Source organism: Petromyzon marinus, chromosome 43 (assembly GCF_048934315.1).
Source record: "Petromyzon marinus isolate PM22_M1 ecotype Great Lakes invasive population chromosome 43, UKy_Petmar_22M1.pri1.0, whole genome shotgun sequence".
Classification (NCBI taxonomy): Eukaryota; Metazoa; Chordata; class Hyperoartia; order Petromyzontiformes; family Petromyzontidae; genus Petromyzon; species Petromyzon marinus.
The window spans coordinates 10,270,516-10,292,891 of record NC_133709.1 but is presented as its reverse complement, the minus strand read 5'-3'; the positions used below and the strand labels follow the sequence as shown (position 1 = coordinate 10,292,891).

The window sequence follows — 22,376 nt, the reverse complement described above, 5'->3', positions numbered from 1 at the left end:
GGGAGATTATTCAAACTACACTCACTCTGTAGAACAGGGGGCGATCATACAAACTACACTCACTCTGTAGAACAGAGGGAGATCACACAAACTCCCCTCACTCTGTAGAACAGGGGGAGATCATACAAACTACACTCACTCACTTTGTAGAACAGGGGGAGATCACACAAACTCCACTCACTCACTCTGTAGAATAGGGGGAGAACATACAAACTCCACTCACTCTGTAGAACAGGGGGAGATCATACAAACTCCACTCACTCCCTCTGTAGAACAGGGGGAGATCACACAAACTCCACTCACTCACTCTGTAGAACAGGGGGAAATCACACAAACTCCACTCACTCACTCTGTAGAACAGGGGGAGATCATACAAACTCCGCTCGCTCTGTAGAACAGGGGGAGATCCCACAAACTCCACTCACTCACTCTGCAGAACAGGGGGAGATCATACCAACTCCACTCACTCACTCTGTAGAACAGAGGAAGATCATACAATCTCCACTCACTCACTCTGTAGAACAGGGGGAGATCATACAATCTCCACTCACTCTCTCTGTAGAACAGGGATAGATCATGCAATCTCCACTCACTCACTCTGTAGAACAGTGGGGATCACACAAACTCCACTCACTCACTCTGCAGAACAGGGGGAGATCATACAATCTCCACTCACTCACTCTGTCCAACAGGGGGAGATCATACAAACTCCACTCACTCACTCTGTAGAACATGGGGAGATCACACAAACTCCACTCACTCACTCTGTCCAACAGGGGGAGATCACTCAAACTCCACTCACTCACTCTGTAGAACATGGAGAGATCATACAAACTCAACTCACTCACTCTGTAGAACAGGGGGAAATCACACAAACTCCACTCACTCACTCTGTAGAACATGGGGAGATCACACAAACTCCACTCACTCACTCTGTCCAACAGGGGGAGATCACACAAACTCCACTCACTCTGTAGAACAGGGGAGATTACACAAACTCCACTCACTCACTCTGCAGAACAGGGGGAGATCATACAAACTCCACTCTCTCACTCTGTATAACAGGGGGAGATTATTCAAACTACACTCACTCTGTATAACAGGGGGAGATCATACAAACTACACTCACTCTGTAGAACAGAGGGAGATCACACAAACTCCCCTCACCCTGTAGAACAGGGGGAGATCATACAAACTACACTCACTCACTTTGTAGAACAGGGGGAGATCATACAAACTCCACTCACTCACTCTGTAGAACAGGGGGAGATCATACAAATCCCATTCACTCTCACTCTGTAGAACAGGGGGAGATCATACAAACTCCACTCACTCACTCTGTAGAACAGGAGGAGATCATAGAAACTACACTCACTCACTCTGTAGAATAGGGGGAGAACATACAAACTCCACTCACTCTGTAGAACAGGGGGAGATCATACAAACTCCACTCACTCCCTCTGTAGAACAGGGGGAGATCACACAAACTCCACTCACTCACTCTGTAGAACAGGGGGAAATCACACAAACTCCACTCACTCACTCTGTAGAACAGGGGGAGATCATACAAACTACACTCACTCACTCTGTAGAACAGGGGGAGATCATACAAACTACACTCGCTCAATCTGTAGAACAGGGGGAGATCACAAACTCCACTCGCTCACTCTGTAGAACAGGGGGAGATCACACAAATTCCACTCATTCACTCTGTAGAACAGGGGGAGATCACACAAACTCCACTCACTCACTCTGTAGAACAGGGGGAGATCATACAAACTCCTCTCGCTCTGTAGAACAGGGGGAGATCACACAAACTCCACTCACTCACTCTGCAGAACAGGGGGAGATCATACCAACTCCACTCACTCACTCTGTAGAACAGAGGAAGATCATACAATCTCCACTCACTCACTCTGTAGAACAGGGGGAGATCATACAATCTCCACTCACTCTCTCTGTAGAACAGGGATAGATCATGCACTCTCCACTCACTCACTCTGTAGAACAGGGGAGATCACACAAACTCCACTCACTCACTCTGCAGAACAGGGGGAGATCATACAATCTCCACTCACTCACTCTGTCCAACAGGGGGAGATCATACAAACTCCACTCACTCACTCTGTAGAACAGGGGGAGATCACACAAACTCCACTCACTCACTCTGCAGAACAGGGGGAGATCATACAAACTCCACTCACTCTGAAGAACAGGGGGAAATCACACAAACCCCACTCACTCACTCTGTAGAACAGGGGGAGATCATGCAAACTCCACTCACTCTGTAGAACAGGGGGAGATCATACAAACTCCACTCACTCACTCTGTAGAACTGGGGGAGATCATACAAACTCCGCTCGTTCTGTAGAACAGGGGGAGGTCACACAAACTCCACTCACTCACTCTGCAGAACAGGGGGGGATCATACAAACTCCACTCACTCACTCACTCTGTAGAACAGAGGAAGATCATACAATCTCCACTCACTCACTCTGTAGAACAGGGGGAGATCATACAATCTCCACTTACTCACTCTGTAGAACAGGGATAGATCATACAATCTCCACTCACTCACTCTGTAGAACAGGGGAGATTACACAAACTCCACTCACTCACTCTGCAGAACAGGGGGAGATCATACAATCTCCACTCACTCACTCTGTCCAACAGGGGGAGATCATACAAACTCCACTCACTCACTTTGTAGAACAGGGGGAGATCACACAAACTCCACTCACTCACTCTGCAGAACAGGTGGAGATCATACAAACTCCACTCACTCTGAAGAACAGGGGGAAATCACACAAACCCCACTCACTCACTCTGTAGAACAGGGGGAGATCATACAAACTCCACTCACTCTGTAGAACAGGGGGAGATCATACAAAATACACTCACTCACTCTGTAGAACCAGGGGAAATCACACAAACTCCACTCACTCACTCTGTAGAACAGGGGGAGATCATACAAACTCCACTCACTCACTCTGTAGAACAGAGGAAGATCATACAATCTCCACTCACTCACTCTGTAGAACAGGGGGAGATCATACAATCTCCACTCACTCACTCTGTAGAACAGGGGGAGATCACACCAACTCCACTCACTCACTCTGTAGAACAGGCGGAATTCATACAAACTACACTCACTCACTCTGTAGAACAGGGGGAGATCACACAAACTCCACTCACTCACTCTGTAGAATGGGGGGAGAACATACAAACTCCTCTTACTCTTTATAACAGGGGGAGATCATACAAACTCCACTCACTCCCTCTGTAGAACAGGGGGAGATCATACAAACTACACTCACTCACTCTGTAGAACAGGGGGAGATCATACAAACTCCACTCACTCACTCTGTCCAACAGGGGGAGATCACTCAAACGCCACTCACTCTCTCTGTAGAACAGGGAGAGATCACACAAACTCCACTCACTCACTCTGTAGAACAGGGGGAGATCATACAAACTCCGCTCGTTCTGTAGAACAGGGGGAGATCACACAAACTCCACTCACTCACTCTTCAGAACAGGGGGAGATCATACAAACTCCACTCACTCACTCTGTAGAACAGGGGGAGATCATACAATCTCCACTTACTCACTCTGTAGAACAGGGATAGATCATACAATCTCCACTCACTCACTCTGTAGAACAGGGGAGATTACACAAACTCCACTCACTCACTCTGCAGAACAGGGGGAGATCATACAATCTCCACTCACTCACTCTGTCCAACAGGGGGAGATCATACAAACTCCACTCACTCACTTTGTAGAACAGGGGGAGATCACACAAACTCCACTCACTCACTCTGCAGAACAGGTGGAGATCATACAAACTCCACTCACTCTGAAGAACAGGGGGAAATCACACAAACCCCACTCACTCACTCTGTAGAACAGGGGGAGATCATACAAACTCCACTCACTCTGTAGAACAGGGGGAGATCATACAAAATACACTCACTCACTCTGTAGAACCAGGGGAAATCACACAAACTCCACTCACTCACTCTGTAGAACAGGGGGAGATCATACAAACTCCACTCACTCACTCTGTAGAACAGAGGAAGATCATACAATCTCCACTCACTCACTCTGTAGAACAGGGGGAGATCATACAATCTCCACTCACTCACTCTGTAGAACAGGGGGAGATCACACCAACTCCACTCACTCACTCTGTAGAACAGGCGGAATTCATACAAACTACACTCACTCACTCTGTAGAACAGGGGGAGATCACACAAACTCCACTCACTCACTCTGTAGAATGGGGGGAGAACATACAAACTCCTCTTACTCTTTATAACAGGGGGAGATCATACAAACTCCACTCACTCCCTCTGTAGAACAGGGGGAGATCATACAAACTACACTCACTCACTCTGTAGAACAGGGGGAGATCATACAAACTCCACTCACTCACTCTGTCCAACAGGGGGAGATCACTCAAACGCCACTCACTCTCTCTGTAGAACAGGGAGAGATCACACAAACTCCACTCACTCACTCTGTAGAACAGGGGGAGATCATACAAACTCCGCTCGTTCTGTAGAACAGGGGGAGATCACACAAACTCCACTCACTCACTCTTCAGAACAGGGGGAGATCATACAAACTCCACTCACTCACTCTGTAGAACAGAGGAAGATCATACAATCTCCACTCACTCACTCTGTAGAACAGGGGGAGATCATACAATCTCCACTCACTCACTCTGTAGAACAGGGATAGATCATACAATCTCCACTCACTCACTCTGTAGAACAGGGGAGATCACACAAACTCCACTCACTCACTCTGCAGAACAGGGGGAGATCATACAATCTCCACTCACTCACTCTGTCCAACAGGGGGAGATCATACAAACTCCACTCACTCACTTTGTAGAACAGGGGGAGAACACACAAACTCTACTCACTCACTCTGCAGAACAGGGGGAGATCATACAAACTCCACTCACTCTGAAGAACAGGGGGAAATCACACAAACCCCACTCACTCACTCTGTAGAACAGGGGGAGATCATACAAATTCCACTCACTCTGTAGAACAGGGGGAGATCACACCCACTCCACTCACTCACTCTGTAGAACACGGGGAGATCATACAAACTACACTCACTCACTCTGTAGAACCAGGGGAAATCACACAAACTCCACTCACTCACTCTGTAGAACAGGGGGAGATCATACAAACTCCACTCACTCACTCTGTAGAACAGAGGAAGATCATACAATCTCCACTCACTCTGTAGAACAGGGGGAGATCATACAATCTCCACTCACTCACTCTGTAGAACAGGGGGAGATCATACAATCTCCACTCACTCACTCTGTAGAACAGGGGAGATCACACAAACTCCACTCACTCACTCTGCAGAACAGGGGGAGATCATACACACTCCACTCACTCACTCTGTCCAACAGGGGGAGATCATACAAACTCCACTCACTCACTCTGTAGAACAGGGGGAGATCACACAAACTCCACTCACTCACTCTGCAGAACAGGGGGAGATCATACAAACTCCACTCACTCACTCTGTAGAACAGAGGAAGATCATACAATCTCCACTCACTCACTCTGTAGAACAGGGGGAGATCATACAAACTCCACTCACTCACTCTGTAGAACAGAGGAAGATCATACAATCTCCACTCACTCTGTAGAACAGGGGGAGATCATACAATCTCCACTCACTCACTCTGTAGAACAGGGGGAGATCATACAATCTCCACTCACTCACTCTGTAGAACAGGGGAGATCACACAAACTCCACTCACTCACTCTGCAGAACAGGGGGAGATCATACACACTCCACTCACTCACTCTGTCCAACAGGGGGAGATCATACAAACTCCACTCACTCACTCTGTAGAACAGGGGGAGATCACACAAACTCCACTCACTCACTCTGCAGAACAGGGGGAGATCATACAAACTCCACTCACTCACTCTGTAGAACAGAGGAAGATCATACAATCTCCACTCACTCACTCTGTAGAACAGGGGGAGATCATACAATCTCTACTCACTCACTCTGTAGAACAGGGATAGATCATACAATCTCCATTCACTCACTCTGTAGAACAGGGGAGATAACACAAACTCCACTCACTCACTCTGCAGAACAGGGGGAGATCATACAATCTCCACTCACTCACTCTGTCCAACAGGGGGAGATCATACAAACTCCACTCACTCACTCTGTAGAACAGGGGGAGATCACACAAACTCCACTCACTCACTCTGCAGAACAGGGGGAGATCATACAACCTCCACTCACTCTGAAGAACAGGGGGAAATCACACAAACCCCACTCACTCACTCTGTAGAACAGGGGGAGATCATACAAACTCCACTCACTCTGTAGAACAGGGGGAGATCATACAAACTCCACTCACTCACTCTGTAGAACAGGGTGAGATCATACAAACTCCACTCACTCACTCTGTAGAACAAGGGGAGATCACACACACTCCACTCACTCACTCTGTAGAACAGGGGGAGATCATACAAACTACACTCACTCACTCTGTAGAACCAGGGGAAATCACACAAACTCCACTCACTCACTCTGTAGAACAGGGGGAGATCATACAAACTCCACTCACTCACTCTGTAGAACAGAGGAAGATCATACAATCTCCACTCACTCACTCTGTAGAACAGGGGGAGATCATACAATCTCCACTCACTCACTCTGTAGAACATGGGGAGATCATACAATCTCCACTCACTCACTCTGTAGAACAGGGGAGATCACACAAACTCCACTCACTCACTCTGCAGAACAGGGGGAGATCATACAAACGCCACTCACTCACTCTTTCCAACAGGGGGAGATCATACAAACTCCACTCACTCACTCTGTAGAACAGGGGGAGATCACACAAACTCCACTCACTCACTCTGCAGAACAGGGGGAGATCATACAAACTCCATTCACTCTGAAGAACAGGGGGAAATCACACAAACTCCACTCACTCACTCTGTAGAACAGGGGGAGATCATACAAACTCCACTCTCTCACTCTGTATAACAGGGGGAGATCATACAAACTACACTCACACTGTAGAACATTGGGAGATCATACAAACTACACTCACTCACTCTGTAGAACAGGCGGAGATCACACAAACTCCACTCACTCTGTAGAACAGGGGGAGATCATACAAACTCCACTCACTCACTTTGTAGAACAGGGGGAGAACATACAAACTCCACTCGCTCACTCTGTAGAACAGGGGGAGATCACACAAACTCCACTCACTCACTCTGTAGAACAGGGGGAGATCATACAAACTCCACTCACTCACTCTGTAGAACAGGGGGAGATCATACAAACTCCACTCACTCACTCTGTAGAACAGGGGGAGATCACACAAACTCCACTCACTCACTCTGTAGAACAGGGGGAGATCATACAAACTACACTCACTCACTCTGTAGAACAGGGGGAGATCACACACACTCCACTCACTCACTCTGTAGAATAGGGGGAGAACATACAAACTCCACTCACTCTGTAGAACAGGGGGAGATCATGCAAACTCCACTCACTCTGTAGAACAGGGGGAGAACATACAAACTCCACTCACTCACTTTGTAGAACAGGGGGAGATCATACATACTCCACTCACTCACTCTGTAGAACAGGGGGAGATCATACAAACTCCACTCACTCACTCTGTCCAACAGGGGGAGAGCACTCAAACTCCACTCACTCACTCTGTAGAACAAGGGGAGATCATACAAACTCCACTCACTCACTCTGTAGAACAGGGGGAGATCATACAAACGCCACTCACTCACTCACTCTGTAGAACAGTGGGAGATCACACAAGCTCCACTCACTCACTCTGTAGAACAGGGGGAGATCATACAAACTCCACTCACTCACTCTGTAGAACAGGGGGAAATCACACAAACTCCACTCACTCACTCTGTAGAACAGGGGGAGATCATACAAACTACACTCACTCACTCTGTAGAACATGGGAGATCACACAAACTCCACTCGCTCACTCTGTAGAACAGGGGGAGATCACACAAATTCCACTCATTCACTCTGTAGAACAGGGGGAGATCACACAAACTCCACTCACTCACTCTAGAACAGGGGGAGATCACACAAACTCCACTCACTCACTCTGCAGAACAGGGGGAGATCATACAAACTCCACTCACTCTGTCCAACAGGGGGAGATCATACAAACTACACTCACTCACTCTGTAGAACAGGAGGAGATCACACAAACTCCACTCACTCACTCTGCAGAACAGGGGGAGATCATACAAACTCCATTCACTCTGAAGAACAGGGGGAAATCACACAAACTCCACTCACTCACTCTGTAGAACAGGGGGAGATCATACAAACTCCACTCTCTCACTCTGTATAACAGGGGGAGATCATACAAACTACACTCACTCTGTAGAACAGGGGGAGATCATACAAACTACACTCACTCACTCTGTAGAACAGGCGGAGATCACACAAACTCCACTCACTCTGTAGAACAGGGGGATAACATACAAACTCCACTCACTCTGTAGAACAGGGGGAGATCACACAAACTCCACTCACTCACTCTGTAGAACAGGGGGAGATCATACAAACTACACTCACTCACTCTGTAGAACAGGGGGAGATCACACAAACTCCACTCACTCACTCTGTATAATAGGCGGAGAACATACAAACTCCACTCACTCTGTAGAACAGGGGGAGATCATACACACTCCACTCACTCCCTCTGTAGAACAGGGGGAGATCACACAAACTCCACTCACTCACTTTGTAGAACAGGGGGAGAACATACAAACTCTACTCACTCTGTAGAACAGGGGGAGATCATACAAACTCCACTCACTCACTCTGTCCAACAGGGGGAGAGCACTCAAACTCCACTCACTCGCTCTGTAGAACAGGGGGAGATCATACAAACTCCACTCACTCACTTTGGCCAACAGGGTGAGATCATACAAATTCCACTCACTCACTCTGTAGAACAGGGGGAGATCACACAAACTCCACTCACTCTGTAGAACACGGGGAGATCGTACAAACTCCACTCACTCTGTAGAACAGGGGGAGATCATACAATCTCTACTCACTCACTCTGTAGAACAGGGGAGATCACACAAACTCCACTCACTCACTCTGCAGAACAGGGGGAGATCATACAAACTCCACTCACTCACTCTGTCCAACAGGGGGAGATCATACAAACTCCACTCACTCACTCTGTAGAACAGGGGGAGATCACACAAATTCCACTCACTCACTCTGCAGAACAGGGGGAGATCATACAAACTCTATTTTCTCTGAAGAACAGGGGGGAATCACACAAACTCCACTCACTCACTCTGTAGAACATTGGGAGATCATACAATCTCCACTCTCTCACTCTGTATAACAGGGGGAGATCATACAAACTACACTCACTCTGTAGAACAGGGGGCGATCATACAAACTCCACTCACTCTGTAGAACAGGGGTAGATCACACAAACTCCACTCACTCACTCTGTAGAACAGGGGGAGATCATACAAACTCCACTCACTCACTCTGTAGAACAGGGGGAGATCACACAAACTCCACTCACTCACTCTGTAGAACAGGGGGAGAACATACAAACTCCACTCACTCTGTAGAACAGGGGGAGATCATACAAACTCCACTCACTCTGTAGAACAGGGGGAGATCACACAATCTCCACTCACTCTCTCTGTAGAACAGGGGGAGATCACACAATCTCCATTCACTCTGTAGAACAGGGGGAGAACATACAAACTCCACTCACTCTGTAGAACAGGGGGAGATCATACAAACTCCACTCACTCACTCTGTAGAACGGGGGAGATCATACAAACTACACTTACTCACTCTGTAGAACAGGTGGAGATCACACAAACGCCACTCACTCTGTAGAACAGGGGGAGATCATACAAACTACACTCACTCACTCTGTCCAATAGGGGGAGCTCATACAAATTCCACTTACTCACTCTGTAGAACAGGGGGAGATCATACAAACTACACTTACTCACTCTGTAGAACAGGGGGAGATCATACAAACTCCACTCACTCTGTAGAACAGGGGGAGATCATACAAAATCCACTCACTCTGCATAACAGGGGGAGATCATACAAACTCCACTCATTCACTCTGTCCAACAGGGGGAGATCACACAAACTACACTTACTCACTCTGTAGAACAGGTGGAGATCACACAAACGCCACTCACTCTGTAGAACAGGGGGAGATCATACAAACTACACTCACTCACTCTGTCCAATAGGGGGAGCTCATACAAATTCCACTTACTCACTCTGTAGAACAGGGGGAGATCATACAAACTACACTTACTCACTCTGTAGAACAGGGGGAGATCATACAAACTCCACTCACTCTGTAGAACAGGGGGAGATCATACAAAATCCACTCACTCTGCATAACAGGGGGAGATCATACAAACTCCACTCATTCACTCTGTAGAACAGGGGGAAATCACACAAATTCCACTCACTCACTCTGTAGAACAGGGGGAGATCATACAAACTCCACTCTCTCACTCTGTATAACAGGGGGAGATTATACAAACTACACTCACTCTGTAGAACAGGGGGAGATCACACAAACTCCACTCATTCACTTTGTAGAACAGGGAGATTACATACAAACTCCACTCACTCTGTAGAACATGGGGAGATCATACAAACTCCACTCACTCACTCTGGAGAACGGAGGGAGATCATACAAACTCCACTCACTCACTCTGTAGAACGGTGGAAGATCACACAAACTCCTCTCACTCACTCTGTAGAACAGGGGGAGATCATACAAACTACACTCACTCACTCTGTAGAACAGGGGGAGATCACACAAACTCCACTCACTCACTCTGTAGAATAGGGGGAGAACATACAAACTCCACTCACTCTGTAGAACAGGGGTAGATCATACAAACTCCACTCACTCTGTAGAATAGGGGGAGATCATACAAACTCCACTCACTCACTCTGTGGAACAGGGGGAGATCACACAAACTCCACTCACTCACTCTGTAGAACACGAGGAGATCATACAAACTCCACTCACTCACTCTGTAGAACAGGGGAGATCATACAAACTACACTCACTCACTCTGTAGAACAGGGGGAGATCATACAAACTACACTCACTCACTCTGTAGAACAGGGGGAGATCATACAAACTACACTCACTCACTCTGTAGAACAGGTGAAAATCACACAAACTCCATTCACTCACTCTGTAGAACAGGGGGAGATCATACAAACTACACTCACTCACTCTGTAGAACAGGGGGAGATCATACAAACTACACTCACTCACTCTGTAGAACACGAGGAGATCATACAAACTCCACTCACTCACTCTGTAGAACAGGGGAGATCATACAAACTGCACTCACTCACTCTGTAGAACATGGGGAGATCATACAAACTACACTCACTCACACTGTAGAACAGGGGGAGATCATACAAACTACACTCACTCACTCTGTAGAACAGGGGGAGAACATACAAACTCCACTCACTCACTCTGTAGAACAGGGGGAGATCATACAAACTCCACTCACTCACTCACTCTGTAGAACAGGGGGAGATCATACAAACTACACTCACTCACTCTGTAGAACAGGTGAAGATCACACAAACTCCATTCACTCACTCTGTAGAACAGGGGGAGATTATACAAACTACACTCACTCACTCTGTAGAACAGGTGGAGATCACACGAACTCCACTCACCCACATTCGACACAACAGGGGGAGAACATACAAACTCTGCACACGAGACAGAGCGATTGAGAGCATTCGGAAGAGCGATCCACTGTGTGCGAGAGTGATCAAGGGAGAGAGGGAGAAAGAGAGCGTGAGAGAGGAGGAGGGAGGGGAGGGAGAGTAAGGGTGGGGTGGGGGGGGTAGAGCTTGCGTGCGCACGCGGGGAGTCAAAGTAGAGGCGAGATCGATGGGCCGCGCGTTATATTTTTGTCGGTAGCTTCCTTCAATAAAAACGTCACGAGTCGACGCCAAAATGAAAGATAAAATGAGACGCGGACACGCCGAGGCGTTAGGCTCGGCAGCGGCGGGCACTCTCGGCCGGAGGTCATGACCCCGGGATTATTGGTCTTCCCGTTCGGCCGACCGTTGGATCTTAGCCGCTCTCGTTTGGTGCAACCGGTCCCCCCCCCCCCCCCCCCAATCTACAGGACCCCCACGACTGCATGCTTGGTTATGTTCTTGATAAATAAATTAAATGATATCCGATTAGCGCCGGTGGTTCGCAGCAGACGAAGGCGTTTGTGGGCAGAACTCACGCAGGTTTTGTCGGGCAGTCGCTCGTTTCACGAGTCCAGCACTGCTGATGAGACCTTAAAGGTCGAACTGGTGCAGAGTTAATTTATTTATTTTTACAAATGCAAATATTAAATCGTATTGATGCATGTGTGCAGTCATTAGTGATTGCACTGAGATAGCCAGATACGCACAGACTATTAACGTGGACGCTTACTTACACACACGCACGCACCCGCAAAGGCAAAGATCTCCCGCATAGCCTTTAATAGACTGTTGGGGCAAGTGCTATTAGCGAGTAACACCTATGAAGGCCGGCACGGCGCACAAAGCGGTGGGCGCCGCGGTGGCGAGATGTTAACTACCTCGCCTGGTATACAGGGGCTCGATCGAACCTGATCCTGATGCCTGTATATTTGGAGTTTGCATGTTTATCTCCCCGTGGTCGCGTGGATTTTTCTCTGGGTCCTCCAGAGAAAAATCCACGTATCGAGTATTTGGCTGCTATACATTTCCACATGATAAGCCACTTTATTGGGCTATCATTTGTGGCTTGATGACTTCTGAAAAAAACGCTATATAGCTTTGTGGGCCTTACCTGGTAAAATAAAAATAAAAAATTTGCTTTAGTTTAGGGTGGCCAGCATCACACCTAGCCTCCTTTGTCTCTCGAATGGCTTAGTTTCACACAGCGCACCAAGTAATCATTTAAGGCCGAGTCGACCTTAGGGAGTCCCAAGAATTACTGAGATAACCCCTGTCGTGGTGCTGGCCGCCCAGCCCCACTTGTGTTCCGTGCCGGCCTTCATCGGTACAACCCGCCAAACAGCCAGCGCTTGCCCCTACAGGCTGTTAAAGGCTATACGGGGGATCCCCTTTGCCCGTACGCACACGGACCCCAGTGTTAACATCGCAGCGATGCCTCTCCCGTCTCTCTTACAGATGTCTCAGAGCGTGGCGCCCGTGTCTGCTCGCCAGCCCGAGAAGCTGGCCATCAAAGAGTGAGTCGCCCCCTCCCTCCCTCCCTCCCCCCCCTCCACGCACCCCGTTCCGGACGACGATTTCCGGCCGCCGGAGACTAGGTCCGTCGCGCAGCGCGCTACAACTGCCGGCGTGCGTGGCCGACTGGTGAGCTGGCCTCTGCCAGTATGGTGTGGATGGGTCGGTGCGACCAGGTCCGGGTGTTTGGGTCGGTGCGACCAGGTCCGGGTGTTTGGGTCGGTGTGACTGGGTCTGGGTGATTGGGTCGGTGCCACTGGGTCGGTCTGTTTGGGTCAGTCTGTTTGGGTCGGTGTGACTGGGTCTGGGTGATTGGGTCGGTCTGTTTGGGTCGGTCTGTTTGGGTCAGTCTGTTTGGGTCAGTACGACTGGGTCTGGGTGATTGGGTTGGTCTGTTTGGGTCGGGGTGTTTGGGTCGGTGCGACTGGGTCGGAGTGTTTGGGTCGGGGTGTTTGGGTCGGTGCGACTGGGTCGGTCTGTTTGGGTCGGTGCGACCGGGTCAGGGTGATTGGGTCGGTACGACTGGGTCTGGGTGTTTGAGTCGGTGCGACCAGGTCGGGGTGTTTAGGTCGGTGCGGTTATCACCTGGGTGAGGTCAAACTGGACACCAGAGGGAAGCGTAAATACAGCTAGATTGACCTTTGACATTGGCTTGGGATGGGTTCGTGACCTCCCTTCCTTCAATGTCTCAGTTAACACCACAACTCTCTCCCTCGCTCGCTCGTTCGCTCGCTCCCGCCCTCGCTCCAGGTGTGGGCGGCAGGGGAGAGGTGCCAAAGAGATAGAGGAAATCGTTGCATGTGTGGAAGCTGGGTGCATATTTTGACCATGCAATCCTCGCTTATCTTGGCCTGACAAAACCTCCACGGCCTCAACGTACCTCCCACGCATTCCCCCCCCCCCCCCCGCGCCACCCCCCTCCCCTTCTCCACCATCCCCCTATAACCTTAACCCCCCCCCCCACCAACCCCGTTCCATCTAACCTTCGACCTTTCTCACGTCTCACATCCAAATCGCCGTGCACCTGTTTCCAGTGTTGGGAGCAGTGACGTGGAAAGTAGAGGCAGCCTCTGCTGATTAAGTGGTGTTGTAAGAGATGATTTGTATTCCAATTTACAATAACAACAACAACAATAACAACAATAATAACAATAATAATAATATGAAGGTACCGCCCCGCAATTGCCCTCTCGGACTGCTGCTGGCAGAAGGGCGCCTCCTTCAACTCGCTTATCCGCTTCTCTCCCCACTCGCTCAATCACCCGCTCAATCAGCGGCTCGTTCACCCTTTTACCCACTCAGTCACCCATTCACTCACCCACTCGTCAACTCACCCACTTACCAACTCATCCACTCTCTCAATCACCCGCTCAATCACCCACTCGTAAGCTAATTCGCCCTTTTAGCCACTCACTCACCCGCTCACTCGGATCACTCACCCACAGACTCATCCACTCAATCACCCACTCGCCAACTCACCCACTAACGTACTCACTCTCTCACTCAATCACCCACTCAACTCAATCATCCACTTACTCATTAACTCATGCACTCCTGCTCTCACCCACTCACTCACCTACTCACTCAATCGCTCACTCACTAAATCACCCACTCTCCCATTAACTCATCACCTCCTTCAATGACCCGCTCACTCACGCACTCACTCATGCACCCACCCACTCACTCACGCACTCACTCACTCACTAAATCACCCACTTTCCCGTTAACTCATCCACTCCCTCACTATCCCGCTCACCCACCCGCTCACCCTCCCACTCACCACAGCGCTTCTTAACAAGTGCATGAAGCGTTCGGCGCAACACGGAGGCCATCGATCTGCCGCCGACGTCACGAAACCAGAGGCACGGCGGCATATCAAGTGTTTCCATTTTAAATCATCGATTCCCAATTAGCGGTGGGCGGGCGGGCGGGCGGGCGGGCGGGCGAGTGGGAGAGCAGACAGCTGGGGAGGGCACGTAGGCTGTGGGGGGGGGGGCGGATGAGCGAAAATTTATTTTTCCTTTTGGCAGACGGGACCCCCCCCCCCCGCCCCTGCTGAGAGGTAGTACAGCAAGCAGGTTCCGACGGCCCCGTCCGCGGCAACGGCCTCTTTGGTCGGCACGCCGTCCCCTCGAGTTTTCCGCTGGAGGGCCTTCTCCATCGAGCGTCGCCGCCACCGCTGAGCAGATTGGCCCAAGGGGCGGGGAGGCCCTCGACGAAGAGCCTTGAGACCGTTCGCCGTCGATGGCTCTAACCCCAGCCCCCCTTTGGCCGCGTCCCATCGCTGCTTCCCCCAGCTTCCTGTGGTGTAGCGAGTAGCGTGTGTGGGGGGGGGGGGGGGGGTGGCACCGACTCGTGGTGATGGGAGAGGTGAAATCCAGGTTGGGGGGGGGGTGGTCAGCTCGGCTGATGGTCGTCACCACCGTCGTGATCACCGCCGCCACTGTTGTCATCGTCATCGTTCCTGTACTCTTTGGTTCTGTTCGGTAAAGTCACGTAGGTAAAAAATCAAACAATAAAAAACGACGTTTCGGCCACAACACAAGTGCCCGAGACGTCGTGATTTTTTGCTGTTTTATTTTTTCACCTACGTGACTTTACCGAATAGAACCAAAGAGTATGCATCCTTGCAGTCACGAAAGCTTCAAATCTAGAAGTCGTTGTTCCTCATCACCGTGATCGTCTTGGGGGGGGGGGGGGGGAGAGGGGAGGGGGGGTACGCGGCAGGGTGGTGACGTTGCGGTGGCTTCGCTCGTGGCCTCACCGCAAGAAACAAGGGCCTGGGTTCAATTCCTAACCCGGGTGACTTCCTGAGTGGAGTTTAAACTAAAGTGAAACTAAGATATTTTTTTTATTTTACCAGGTAAGGCTCACTGAGCTTTTCGCTCTTTTTCAGGAGTGGCCTGACGATCACAAATGGCAGCTCGACGAAGTGGCTTGTCGTCATGTGGAAATGCATAGCAGACAAATAGTCCTGAACGCGTGATGGTGATTCTAATTGTGGGAGGTGGCGGGCGGGAGGGGAAACAGAGAACCCAGCGAAGAATCCACGCGACCACGCGGAGAGTGAACACGCATGGCGTCCTGTATACCAGGCGAGGTAGTCAACATCTCCTAGCCACCGTGATGATGATGAGAGAGAGACACGCAGACTCTAAATATACAGCAGCAGGTGTCAGGGTCGGGATGGAATCCATGACGTCCTGTGTACCGGGGGAGGTAGTCAACATCTCCTAGCCACCGTGATGATGATGAGAGTGAATACGCATGACGTCCTGTGTACCAGGGGAGGTAGTCAACATCTCCTAGCCACCGTGATGATGATGAGAGTGAACACGCATGACGTCCTGTGTACCGGGGGAGGTAGTCAACATCTCCTAGCCACCGCGGAACCTGAGTCTGCGCATTCTCCCACCTGCTGTTGGGGGACAGTGGCAATCTCCCTCCCCCTCTCTAATAGCACCCCCCACCACCCCCCCACTACCCCCCACCACCCCCCCCCACTTCCGTCCACCACCCCCCTCCCCCCACTACCCCCCACCACCCCCCCCCACTTCCCCCCACCACCCCCCACCAGCACCCACCATCCCCCCCCCTCCAATACAAAAATGTAATTGGCCGTCTTGGCAATAAGAGGATGGGGGAGTAACCTGTGTGTGTGTGTGTGTGCGCTGGAACGGGATGGTGTTGGGGGGGGCTCAGGAAGTCACGGGGCCCCCCCGAGGCGTTGGGGGGTGGAGGGTTGAGGGGAGGGGGGGCGGAGAGCGAGCGGGGGAGAGGTCACGGGCGCAATATCAATATCTGTCTTGGCACGCGGCTCTCGGGCGAACCTGGGGAGGGTTATTTATTTATTTTCAAGTGGGCAGAAACGAAATTAAGGGGCCCAGAGTGCCGTAGATTCTGGCCGGCGGCGTTTGCGGGCCGGTTTGGGGGGGGGCGGGTGGCGTGAAATGGAGGAAGTGGAATAAAAAGAGTGGCTTGGCGCGAGATGCGTCGCTCGGCGCATGCGCTATGCGACGCGCGGACCTGTTGCCCCCGCAACCTCGTCGCGCCCAACCGGTCGCCGTTGCCAACGTCGTCGTGACCTGCCGGCCATGATCAATCCACTGCTGGGCTGATGACGGCCTCTTCCCCGAGTCGTCGTCGTCGTCGTCATCGTCGTCGTCGCCGTTCGCGGCCCGGCGACGTAGCGACCCGTCCGGCTGGCGCACGCGAAGCCGATCCCCTCGATCCCCTCGATCCCCTCGCTCCCCTCGCTCCGCCTCCGCGGAGGGCGTCGTTGGTGCTCGTCGTTGGTGCTCGTCGTTGGCACTCGTTGCTGTTGCCGCTCATCGTCGTTGCCGGTCGTCGTTGTCCCTCTCCGTTGGCGAGCCGGGAGGAAGTGACGGGCGGTGTTTTTGTTCGCGCGCCGGGCCCAGTGAGCGTGATGAATGGCCAGAGCGCGCTCTGTAAATTAATCCCATCGATTGGGAAGGGAGGGAGGGAGGGAGGGATGTGGAGAGAGAGAAGTCGGTTCCGTGAGACATTTTACCGGTAACCACTGATGGGTGCCAAGAGCTAACGAGGATTTTTCCGGAGCATTCGGGGGACGGTGTAGCAAGTGGACGGTGGTATAGCTCCCTGCGAGAAAATCCCCTGCTTGCGTAGTCGTAGAAAGTTTGATGGGGAACATTGTATCCGAAAGCCACCAATCTACCGTGTCGATGTATGCGCTATACATTAGGGACGTTGCCACGAAACGGCGCCTGTTATATATTTTTCTTTGCACTGTGCACTGGCACGGCTCGTAGATGTGTCAGCGGAAAGAGGGAGGCCTGGGTGGCGGACCTGTTGACGTGATTGAACGTAGGGAAGGCTGCCATCACCAGGCTGGGAGGCGTCGACCCGCTGCACTTGATTGTCCACGTTTAATTAACGGGCGGCTGAAATCCAGGTGAATAGCTGCACTCTGGGAGAAGAGAGACGTTCTGAAACACCACCACCAACAGCCGCCATTCGCCACTAAGTGACGGTGACGTCACCACGGCGCCTGTGCCAGGCCAGGTGCACTTTGAGTCCACGTGAAGTGTCGAAGGCCTCGCTGACTGGAGGTCTTGGGACAGACCCAGGTGCCTTGGGTTGGCTGACTGTACACCCTACTGTGCCAACTTTGCTAGATTTTAGCCACCCTGCCCTCCGCTCGTTGTTGTGAGCCTTGCTCCTCTGCCATCAGTTGTTGTTGGAGGGTGGCTGCCTCCAACTGCCCAGTAGCGTCCTTCACGAGCCTCCTCCATGGAGGCCGAACCTGACACCGCTGGTACCAGTCTTTGGCAAGTCCACTCAGCTCCACATCCTCCCGTACCACATCTGACGCACGCACACACACACACACACACGCACGTCATCAAGGATGGTTATATCGGTGTGTATGTGTCTGTGGCGGTGCCACGGTCAGTGCGTCGTTGCGCTATGAACCCCGCGACCGGAGTTTTGATTCCCGCTCGTGGCCAACAGCCAACGTTGGTGAGGAACATCTGCACCGGTCGTGGGCCTCCCATGTAGGTCGACTCTACCTCGAGCGATTACCTTCTGCGGTGTGTAAACATTGTGACTCGGAGGACAAAGGCGGCCGGGCGTGGTGCTGTCCCCCCACCCCCCACCGCCCCGTGTGGCGTGCCGACCTTCATAGGTGCTCGCTAACAGCACTTGCCCCAACAGTCTGTTAAGGCTGTACGGGGGATCTTTGTATGTATGTATGTATGTTGAACTTTTTCTGCACCGTACGTAGCCAACCGTGCCATTTGGAGGTGCGGTCGACGGACAACAAACTAAACTCAAGATTTTTTAAGTGATTATCTCCTGTAGTTTCCGAATATCGGAAGGGAGAGCGTTCCAGACGGCCGCTGAAGCGCATCTGAAAGCGCTCGATGCGGCGACCACCGCCGTCGTCGTCCGACGGCCAGCAGCCAAAGTGCCGCCGCCGCTGCTGCTGCGAGGATGATGGAAGCTCGCGCGGTGGATGATGGTTTACCCTCCGGGGCGAGATCAGCGACTGGCGGCAGCGGCTCATCCGTGGCGAGCGACTTGCAGCGCGCGTTTAACGTGTGTTCGTGTCGCCGCAGCTTCCAGGTGGGAGACCTGGTGCTCATCATCCTGGACGAGCGGCACGACAACTACGTCGTCTTCACGGTGGGGCCCACCCTCTACTTCCTGCATGCCGAGTCGCTGCCGCCACTGGAGCTGCGCCCCGGTCAGTGTGGGCCCTGGCCGAGCGGCGCTCCTCACCGCACCGCACCGCACCGCTCCTCACCGCACCGCACCGCACCGCGACCCACCGCACCGCACCGCGACCCACCGCTGGCTCCGGTGGGCAGCTCGTGACGTGACAGCGAGATTTGGACCTCGCAGCTTCGCGGTTCCCATCGGTTCCTGCAACTCGCCCACCCGCTCCGCTCACCTACTCATCCATTCACCTACTCACCCACACCACTCACCTACTCACCCACTCACCTACTCACCCACACCACTCACCCACTCAACTACTCACCCATTCACCTACTCACCCACACCACTCACCTACTCACCCACTCACCTACTCACCCATTCACCTACTCACCCACTCACCTACTCACCCACACCACTCACCTACTCACCCGTTCACCTACTCATCCATTCACCTACTCACCCACTCAACTACTCACCCACTCACCTACTCACCCACTCACCTACTCACCCACTCACCTACTCACCCATTCACCTACTCACCCACTCAACTACTCACCCACTCACCTACTCACCCACTCACCTACTCACCCACTCACCTACTCACCCACTCACCTACTCACCCACTCAACTACTCACCCACTCACCTACTCACCCACTCACCTACTCACCCACTCACCTACTCACCCATTCACCTACTGACCCACTCAACTACTCACCCACTCACCTACTCACCCTCTCACCTACTCACCCACTCACCTACTCACCCATTCACCTACTCACCCATTCACCTACTCACCCGTTCACCTACTCACCCATTCACCTACTCACCCATTCACCTACTCACCCACACCACTCACCTACTCACCCATTCACCTACTCACCCACACCACTCACCTACTCACCCATTCACCTACTCACCCACACCACTCACCTACTCACCCATTCACCTACTCACCCACACCACTCACCTACTCACCCACTCACCTACTCGCCCACACCACTCACCTACTCACCCACTCACCTACTCACCCACTCAACTACTCACCCATTCACCTACTCACCCACTCACCTACTCACCCGTTCACCTACTCACCCACTCACCTACTCGCCCACACCACTCACCTACTCACCTACTCGCCCACACCACTCACCTACTCACCCATTCACCTACTCACCCACTCACCTACTCACCCGTGCACCTACTCACCCACTCAACTACTCACCCGTTCACCTACTCACACACTCACCTACTCACCCATTCACCTACTCACCCACTCACCTACTCACCCGTTCACCTACTCACCCACTCACCTACTCACCCGTTCACCTACTCACCCACTCACCTACTCACCCACTCACCTACTGACCCACCCACTCACCTACTCACCCACTCACCTACTGACCCACCCACTCACCTACTCACCCACCCACTCACCTACTGACCCACCCACTCACCTACTCACCCCCCCACTCACCTACTGACCCACCCACTCACCTACTCACCCACCCACTCACCTACTCACCCACCCACTCACCTACTCACCCCCCCACTCACCTACTCACCCACCCACTCACCTACTCACCCACTCACCTATTCACCCCCCCACTCACCTACTGACCCACCCACTCACCTACTCACCCACCCACTCACCTACTCACCCCCTCACTCGCCTACTCACCCATCCACTCACCTACTCACCCCCCCCACTCACCTACTGACCCACCCACTCACTCGGCTTGATAATCGTCGCTGGTGTCCACCGTGAGCAGGAATTGAACTCAGGTCGTCCGGTTCATAGCGTGGCGCGCTAACCGCTGCATTACCACTCCCCACCCCAGCCAAACAACGCAAGCACGCACGCATCATCACAAGTGATGTGGAATTGCGGGGTTGTGGGTGTTACGGATAGCAGTCATCTTCTCACTTGGCCCTCGCCTGATGAACGTTGCCGAGCTGCATTGCCAGCTGACGCTCTCCCCACCCTGCCTCTCTCCTGCTCTCCATCTCCCACTTGTATCATCCCCCTCTCTCTTTACACACACACACACACAACTCTCTTTCCCCACACCTTTCTCATCCCTCTTATACAATTTCGCCGCCCCACTCTCCCCTCTCTCTGTCTCTCTCTGTCTCTCTCGCGACGCGTTCTCACACCCCCACTCCTCTTTATCTTTTTTTTTTCTACGTCAATCTGTCCTCACTCTCCTCTCCCTACCCTCTCTGTCTCCACTGGCTTCTCTCTCCTGACTCTTCCCCCCTGCGACTCTCTCTCTCTCTTCTGTCTCACACTCCACTCTCTCTCTCTTCTGTCTCACACTCCACTCTCTCTCTCTTCACTATGTTTCTACTCTGTCCCCCCTCTACTTCCTATCTCCCTCCCCCCTCCCATGTTCTTCTCTTGTCCACTCTCTCCCCTGCCTCTCTCTCTCATCGCCCCCCCCCCTCCCCTCTTTCCCATCTGCCCCCCTCTCTCTCCACTAATCGTCCACTCTGCCACTGTCACACGAACTCTCGACCAAGGGGGGCGTCCGTGCGTCACTTTCCCTGCGGGAAGGGGGGGGGTGCAGGGGGGGGGGCAGGAGGTGTTGGTTGTTGAGGGGGGCAGCATCAGGAGTGTGTGAGCGGAGAAGAGAGAGGGAGGGATTGAGATGGAGCGAGGGAAATGGATGGTGATGGAGGGATGGATGGGGATAGATGGTGATGGAGGGATGGATGGGGATGGATGGTGATGGAGGGATGGATGGGGATGGATGGGGATGGATGGTGATGGAGGGATGGATGGGGATGGATGGTGATGGAGGGATGGATGGGGATGGATGGTGATGGAGGG

General features: G+C 52.1%; 1 protein-coding gene across 1 annotated transcript in view; it reads left to right on the top strand.

Moving 5' to 3' along the window:
• LOC116951368 (uncharacterized) overlaps positions 1-22,376 on the top strand; it is a 117,812-nt gene that overhangs the window by 76,407 nt on the left and 19,029 nt on the right. Inside the window, exons 23-24 of the mRNA XM_076073822.1 lie at positions 13,285-13,343; positions 19,443-19,570. Coding sequence (XP_075929937.1) covers positions 13,285-13,343; positions 19,443-19,570 — 187 coding nt within the window. The remainder of the gene's footprint in view (positions 1-13,284; positions 13,344-19,442; positions 19,571-22,376) is intronic.